The sequence below is a fragment of the Portunus trituberculatus genome, chromosome 37, assembly GCF_017591435.1.
Source record: "Portunus trituberculatus isolate SZX2019 chromosome 37, ASM1759143v1, whole genome shotgun sequence".
Classification (NCBI taxonomy): Eukaryota; Metazoa; Arthropoda; class Malacostraca; order Decapoda; family Portunidae; genus Portunus; species Portunus trituberculatus.
This window is the reverse complement of record NC_059291.1, coordinates 9,760,663-9,769,496: the sequence shown is the minus strand read 5'-3', so window position 1 is coordinate 9,769,496 and position 8,834 is coordinate 9,760,663. Positions and strand designations below refer to the sequence as shown.

At 36.5% G+C, this 8,834-nt stretch overlaps 1 protein-coding gene across 2 annotated transcripts in view; it reads right to left on the bottom strand.

Annotated features, from left to right (window-relative positions):
- Window positions 1-7,865: 7,865 nt before the first annotated feature.
- The window catches only part of LOC123514075 (kinetochore protein Nuf2-like), a 35,728-nt gene continuing 34,759 nt past the window's right edge, over window positions 7,866-8,834 (bottom strand). For both annotated transcript variants that reach the window (XM_045271676.1, XM_045271675.1), the window contains 2 exons: window positions 8,525-8,687; window positions 7,866-8,291 (listed from right to left, as the gene is read on the bottom strand). In XM_045271676.1, the coding sequence (XP_045127611.1) occupies window positions 8,211-8,291; window positions 8,525-8,687 (244 nt within the window). In that variant the 3' untranslated portion in view covers window positions 7,866-8,210. The remainder of the gene's footprint in view (window positions 8,292-8,524; window positions 8,688-8,834) is intronic.

Here is an 8,834-nt window from a genome sequence, read left to right as displayed (position 1 = left end):
TGGGATTTGACATTGGAAGTTGCTTTCTCTGGTGAAGACTGACTAGAAGCAGTTGTTCGTCACTCCTGCCGTATCATCTAGATGTCATTGTACATTTCATTATTGTATTTTAGTTTGCTTATTTCTCCTTTGTTTTTCAACTTACCATTTACATAATCTGTGAAATAATTTTGCCTGTTTCTTACATTTATTCACTATATCCTTCTTGTAGTTTTTCTGTTTCATTCTCTGAATCTTGACTTACTCGTTCTTTTCTGGGCGTAGTCTAACCAATTATTAGGTCTTCTATTTCTTCTCCATCTATTCCAGGCTTTATCTCTTTCCATCCTTGCTAATTCATATCTTCTGTTAAACCACTGATTGTTTCTAGGCTTGTCTATTTTCTTGATTGGCACATGTTTTATTTTTCCTTCATTATACACTAAGTCCTCGTTATATGGTTCTTTATCCAGTAAATTAACAGTTACGGTATTTGGAAATTACTACCCTCGATTTGATATATGGTAAGAAAAATTCACAGATACGATATCCTCTCTTGTCATCCGAGAGGGCCCAGCACGGGGAACGGGTGATGACGTCATCCACGCCACACCTCCCTGCCACTCACAATACTGACTTTAACTTGACCACCCTTGAAGCCTGTTATCTCTTCCCCTCCCCCACCCTTTTTTTTTTTTTTTTTAACTGCATTACATATTACTTATATGCATTAGATGAATAAATGGAATTTTAAAGGGTCTACTGTAAGAACAAATATATTCATAATAATCATGGCAAACGCTTAAAGCCTACTACCAGCGGTAAACCATGCAGCAACTGATTAAGGGCACAGATGGGCCTGGCAAGCCCACTATCAGAGAATGGTGGAAGTTGTATAACATCAAGCACGCCTTAGATAACATCCTGTCGTCTTGGGACGAAGTGAAGACGTCTACCATGAACTTCGCGTGGAATAAAGTATAGCCAGAATGCACGCATGACTTCCCAGGCTTTGCTGAGGACGAAATCGGTGTGATCAGAAATGACATAGTAAATCTGTACCATAGGGCTGGCTTTGATGAAGTTGATGATGATGTTCAAGATCTTTTGGAAAGCCATGCTGAACCTCTCTCAAATGATGAACTTATAGAGCAAGACTATGCATCACAGGAGGGAGAAAAAGAGGGAGAAGAGGAAGAAGAACCTGTGCGTGGCCTGGACATCAAAACTCTTAGAGAATGTCTCGGTGGTATCGAAAAAGCTCTGGAAACCCTGAAGGAACGTGACCCAAATCCTGCCTGGAGTAGCAAAGTGGCTCATGATGTAGAGAAAAGTGTCAAGATTTATCAAGAAATCTATGATGAAAAACAAGAAAAACCAAACAGTCCTCCATCTACTTGATCTTCAAGCCAGTCAGACATGCCGTCCCTGTCACACCTGCCAACCCTGCTACAGCTGGCCCTTCCACATTCACTACTGATGGTTCTACAGCTGGGTCTTCCTCCATATCCTCTTTCTTTAAACCAGTGAAATGTGCCGACCCTGCTACAGCTGGCCCTTCCACATCTGCTTCCGACAGTGCAGACGACGACGTCTTATCCTTGTCTGCCCACTCAGCGGAAGATGAGTAAGGACTGAAATCCCTACTGTCCCTTAGCCTCGGGAGGGACATCATCTGATAGAATACATGGCGATTGGAAGATAAATAAAAAAATGTCCTGTTTATTCCTTTTGTGCAGTACTTTACATTTTTTTTATGACTATTTTCATGTATTTTCATTTCTGTAGGGGTGACATTTGACGTGTTGGAACGCATTCCCTATTATTACATGTTATAATAGGTTCGGTATACGGTAGTTTCGATTTGTGGTAAGGTTTTCAGGAACGCATATGTACCGTATAATGAGGACTTACTGTACTTCTCTATTAAAATATTCCACTTGTCTTCAGTTTTCTCCAATATATAGAATTCAGTCTAGTCTGCTTGTTCAAAGTATTTTCTATATTCTGCAAAGTTAGTTTTACTCTGATTGTATCCTCTATTTTTAGTCTTCGTTCCTAATTTCTTTCAGTCCTTTCAGCACATTTACCAAGTGGACTCTTATATTCCAACTTATCGAGTATCTTACAAGGAGACCTGATAGAAGTATTTAAGTGGTATAAGGGTTTTAACAAAGGTGACATGAACGAAATTCGTAGGATCAGTAGCTGGGACAGAACCAGAAATAATGGGTTTAAACTAAACTAAAATTCAGGTTTAGGAGAGAGATGGGAAGAAATTGGTTTTCAAACAGAGTGATTGATGAGTGGAACAGACTCAGTGGTCTTGTTGTCTGGGCTGAGTCTTTAAGGAACTTTAAAAGAAGATTAGATAGATTTATAGATGGGGATGATAGATGAAATTAGCTTTAATCATACAAGGACTGCCATGTGTAGGACTGGCAGCCTCTTGCAGCTTCCTTCTTTTCTTATGTTCTTATCTCTGGTTTGTGTATTTACCTGGTTGTATTGTGCAGGGTTTGAGCAGGGCTCATAGTGTCCTGTCTCCATGTCTCCATTTATCTAATTTTTCTTAAAGTTATGCACAGTATGTGCTTTTAACAACTTCATCACTCAATGCATTCCACTTTTCCACTGTTCTATGTGGAAAACTGTATTTTCCAATATCCTTCACACACTGCCTCATCCTAATATTCTTTACATGTTGTCTTGTCCTAGCTTCTTCTGTCACCAGTACCAGGTCGTCCATGTCTATTTTTTCAATGCCATTTACTATTTTATACTTTGTTAGTAGGTCTCCTCGTTCTCTTCTATCATGTAAGGTTGGCAGTCCCATTTCCTTCAGCCTTTCTTCATATGTTAGGTCCTTTAGTTCTGGCACCATCTTTGTAGCTATCTGGATCCTTTCTAATCTTATATCTTTTTTTTTTTGTGTGTAGTTAGTTTTACAGTGTTTATAGTGTTTGTGTGTGTGTGTGTGTGCGCTTAGTTTAGTTTATTCCGATTAAGTTAGGATAGGATCGCTTACATTAGGTAAGCTTGCACTTCATCTGACAAACTTTATGTATTGATTGACTTTTTATATCTTAAACTCCCATTATTTTTTCTGTTCCATCTCTCCACATTCCACTTCTTCCACATAATGAATAGAACCAGTATTTCTCCAACCGAAAAGGCAAACACATAGACACATCCAGCGAGTGTGTGCTCCACAAGCATCCTCAGCACTGCCCCTCCACCTTAGCAGGACTGTACATGGCACATGAGCTATTCTTGCTGCAGTCCCTCACAGTGGCCCTCATCAATGGCTGCCATCTGCTGGGTCATAGCTTAACGCATGACTCGCTCTGAGTTAATGTGGATGTCCTAGAGAAGAGGTCCTTTACTGTGGATGAGAGGTTAGGGGTTATATTCATCAATATTGTTGTCACTTCTTTTATTTTCTGTTTTTTATTATATTTTTATTACATTTGTTATAATAAAAAAAAAAATTTATAAATTTTTTTGTCTATATCACCTTTTGGTATTACTCTTCATCACTGTCTTTATCATTGTTTTTGTATATGTCATCTTTGTTGTCTGTTTTTTCACTTGTTAAAATTTTTTGGTATGTTAACTTTGTTAAGTATCACGTTTTGATTTAGTTAAGATGTTTTCTACTATTTTTATAACGTAAATTAATACCACCAGTGGTATTATCTTTCCCCATTTACTTACTAGCTGTGAGGTTTTAACTTATTTTTATTCATTTTTTTTTAATCTATATCACCAGTGTTATCACTTTATACATCACTACCACCTTTACAAACAATTTTCTTTGTGTATAACCACTGCTATAACTGTCAAATCATCTCAATAATTGATAACACCTACCATTCTGCACCATACCTTACACTAAAACCCCTGCAATTTCTTTCTAAGATGGGGCAGTTACTCCTGGAGTTGTGAGGTGATGAAGATGACTGGATGCTTCATGGAGACACAGGGGCTGCATACAAAACCTACTTTGGCTGACACTTTCTGCAATGACCTTGTGATGTTTGTTAGCAAGATGTTGGGGTCATAGGGTCAGAAGCAGAGGTAAGTATGTTTAAAGAGGAAGAGGGATATTGAAAGTAAAAGGGCATTGTAGTGGAAGTTAAGACCAGTGATGTTTGTATACCTATAAAAATTTGTAAAAGGTAGCTGGTTAGGGAAATATAATTTGATGTGGGACATTGAAATTAAATTGGCATTGTTGCAAAAATTAAGTCCATTTATGATAGTACTATTGAAATTTGAGTGTAAGAGGTGGATGGTTAGAGAAATATTGCAATTAGTTGCTATATTGAAAGTGTGTTTGTGGAGTAAATTGGCACTGTAGTGAAGTTTAAGACCAATGTTTGTACACTAATGAAAATTATAGAATGCTGAGATGGTAGATGAAAGGGAATTGTAATGTTGAAATTAGTTCAATTATGTGTAGGAAATGTGGGAATTATAATGGAAGTTAAGATAAGACTAATAATTCCTGTATCCTTGTGAGCATTTCTAATTATGTCTGGATATTTAGAGGAATACAGAGATAAGGTTAATATATGAATAGGATAGTTTGCAGAAGTGGAAGATGAGGATGGCTGCTGATGAGGAGGAGTTGAATCCATGATAGCAGACATCACAAGACCTGGATATTGGGAACAGTAGTGCCGCATGTAGTTGTACAGGTATGTATTGGCGGCCATTGTGATAAACATCAGCATTAATATGTTTTTGAAGGTTTTGCTGTCGATATAGTTCTCTCTTGGATTTAACCAAGTATTACACAGGCAGGCTTTTGGGCAGCACAGCGAGTACCTGCAACATAATTTTGACCAGCATATCACCCAAATAATCACACAGTACGGGATATACTAAGTCAATTCCATCAAGTTTCTTGATGCTGATTAAGAAAAACACTTATATGTTATTGCTTTGCAATAAAACATTAAAACGAAGCCTAAAACGATTAATGATATCCTCTATACCTGACTGATTCTTGTCCTCAACTCTACCGATATGGAATATCCCACCGTTACATTAATTAAGATTGTCACAACTTAGTCTTACACTCATCAAAATGTTTATGTAACAAAGTATACCAATTTATCGTTCATGAATACATTTAAATAGCCTTTTAAAATCCTGAAGTGCATGAGCGTACCATCAGTAGATGAAGATTTGCCGCAGCAGTGATTGATATAGCCGAAGCATGCTGTGCTGAATGAAATCAGTTTCTAATAGGATACTGATGAGCAAACTTGTTGTGCTGACTAAAAGTGTAGTACCGGATATATAAGTTTGGGTAACTTAAGAGTACTTGATATTTGTTTATTTATGCAGTAGGTAAGTTAGTTTAAAGTATACAGTGCACCCTTGAACTTCAAACAATTGGGTCTTTGTCTCTTTGAAAAACCAGAAGGGGGCCAAATCTAGGTTATGCTGGTTCTATTGGTGGGAGGTAAACATTAATCCCTTGTTTATTTTGGTTCCACATTGTTGTCTTGCTCTTGGGTCAGGACATTTGACCAGTCACTTAACCAGGTAGGATGGTTGAGTAATATTCATATAAGTACACTGATCTCATAACTAAAAAATAATATTTCTTAACTACTGTAGTGACAAGGTATAACTGATGTGTGTTACATGTGCCATGAACCTCACCACCAAAAGTTGTAAGTAGTATTGATTTTATATAGTTCAGTTCTTATTTACTTAGGTGAAAATCTGGGGTCTTGGAATGAATTAAAATGATTTACATTATTTCCCATGGGCAAGACAGTTTCAGATCTTGAACAATTCTGACATTAAACAGACTTCAGGAATGTATTATGTTGTAAGTCCGAGGGTCTACTATATCTTCCCTATATTATATTTGAAGTCTAATGGTCTACTGTATCTTCCCTATAACAGTTCTTGAGCATAGTATGGAAGTGTTCATCTTGAGTAATCTTTATACCTTTACCTTTTTTAAGCAATGTATTTGCAGTAGTGACAGAGTTTTTAAGAGGTTTCTACTCAGTACTATAGTGTTTACCTGTAATGATAGTGTTGCTATAGGTATGCTTTTTTAAAGTGTTACTATGGTGAAGCAGCATTTCACATTGAGGATTTCCTTGTATCAAAATTTAGTGTCAAATTCTTCTTGATGTACAGGGATTTCTCAGTTTATGCAAGTTTAGAATATACAATTGTGGAATAACATGAGATAAAAAAACTTAGTAATCATTTAATTTTAAACAAATTATTTAGAATAATACAATGTTAAGATGCTTTGCTGGTATGGCAAATCTCGAGTTGCAAGATTATGCGAGACGTGTGTTTTGGCCGCCATATTGTCATCACAGCTGGTTGCAACATAGAGATGCTTCACCTCCAGCAGGAAAGCTAGTGATGCATGATAAATATTTTCAGGAAGATCAGTATATGCCATCTTGCCATCAGTTAGACACTGTTAGTATAGCAATGACGATCCTTAGTTTATTCTTGAGAGGTGCACAAAAGTGTTTGATAGAGGATGTATGCTGCAGGGACCACAGGGTGCGTGCTGAATTGTTCTATCAGAAGCAGCCTTTCCAGGATTGGATTTGTCTATTTTACATTGATTCCTACAGGGAAAATGGTATATATATAGTGGAACCTTGAACAGTGTACAGTAATCATGTTCAACAGTGTACAGTAATCATGTTCACTTTATGCAATTTTTACATTATATGATCCCTTCAGGAATGTATCTCTTGCATAAAGTGAGAAATTGCTGTATTTTCATGTTTCTGCACTTGTACACCAAAATATTTTGGAGAGTAATAAATGTGTCCAGTCAAAAAACTGGTGATTACTGACTAAAGATAGGATCACCACTCCTAGTTCTCTGTAGAAATGTCATTCTTAAACTTGTATCTTGTGATGCACCTTGATGCACTGTACTTAAATACTGTATTTAATGGCTCATAAGATGTACCCAGTTTTGGGAAACATGCATTTAGATCATTATTAGATCCAATAATTTGCATTTAAAAACTTAAATATTTGCTTGTAGCCTATGTACCTATCCTGTTGTGAGAGGTAAACATGTACCTGGCTTATGGTCCCAGCATTGGCTGAGAGAGACTACAGGAGTAATGTGTATATATATATATATATATATATATATATATATATATATATATATATATATATATATATATATATATATATATATATGCAAGGTAAGAATGTTTAAAGATAGGTACAATTTTAATTGTATGAAAGAGTAATGGCATCACACTAAAAAGAACACGTGAAGCTTGCTGTCACTGGGTTTGGTGTGTAACTGACCACGTCTTTGTTTTGGTACATGCAATGTGTGGTGCATGGTCATTTAAGCAAATTCTTCCTGACTGGTGTCATTCTATATGAATTACTGGTATATTACCAATCACCACTTTGTTTACAAAGTTTGTCTGGGGTTTTGATTTTAGAGCCTCTGTTGCCTTAGATTTACCACCAAACACTACCTCAATGCTGAACCTTGGCCTCATAGCATGCAGGTTCATTTCCTTCTTATGAGCCATCAAATACATTACTCCAAACTGTTCCATTTTATTTGTTTGATAACAACCATTAACAATGTAAAGATGTTTTGTTCAAGCTAACTCTCATTTAAGTGTGAATTTCAGTTGGCTGGTGAATGTGGCAGTTTTTTTCTTTTCAGATCTTAGGAAAAGCATCAATTTTATCTGTTGGCAATGCAAAGAGAATGCCTACTACTAGACAGTCTGCTGGCTGTTGAGGTATTCTACCTCCAAATCTCCCACCAGTCTGAAAGGCTTAAACCTGTCAGACTTATTTTGGTCTTATATATTTATTTTATTGGGAAATAAAACAACTAATTTATTTTATAGACAAATGAAATAACAAAGTTACAGGTTTGGAAGGTGAGAAATTTCAAAAATAACTAAAAGTGACAGGTGTGGAAGATGACATTCCTACTCCCAGATTATTATTATCCAAAATACAATGCAGGCTTCAATATATTATGAATGACAAGAAAATTGAGATATGTCAAAGATGCCAAAGAAAACTTGAATGACAAGAAAATTGAGATATGTCAAAGATGCCAAAGAAAACTTAAAGCAGCGTGAGATGAATTTGGAAAAAGATGAATGAAATGGAATAGATGAAATGAATGGTCTCAGCTTATAACCTCTAACCCATCTTACATAGCCAGGACTTATTTATCCCAATTTCTTGAATTCTTCTACACATTCTGCAACCTCTGAGAGTGTCTCGTTCAGATCCACATTCTCTTGCTCCATCTGAAATATGACCGTATTCAGTTTAAAAAAAATCTTTTGGATTAGATTGCATTTTCTACTTCATGATTGGCAAGGTCAATGAATGTACAAATTTTTAGATAAAATATTGCAAAATTTCTTCAAATAGGTTACAAATGAAACACATTCCTAAGTCACATGTACTTGAATTATGGCTTTCCAGGGTGTAAATGATTCAGGAATACACAGAGATAATACACACATAAAGCACTTACTGCATTCAGCATTATCTTATAGTTTTCTTTCATCATGGTATTGACACCACTGAATTTTTTAATAGCCTGGTTCAGTTGCATTTCTAGTTCATTAATGGTGTTAATCCCGTCATTATATGCAATGTCGTCTTCAGTCAGTTTCCGGTACAAATCCTCCAGCACCCTGAAAGTATACATAACTTTTTTTAACCTTCAGGAGACAGTGCCAAACCCTGTTTGATGGAGTTACAAATGTACAGAGAGAGAGAAGGGGGGGAGAGTGGAGAGAGAGAGGGGGGGAGAGAGAGAGAGGGGGGGGGAGAGAGAGAGA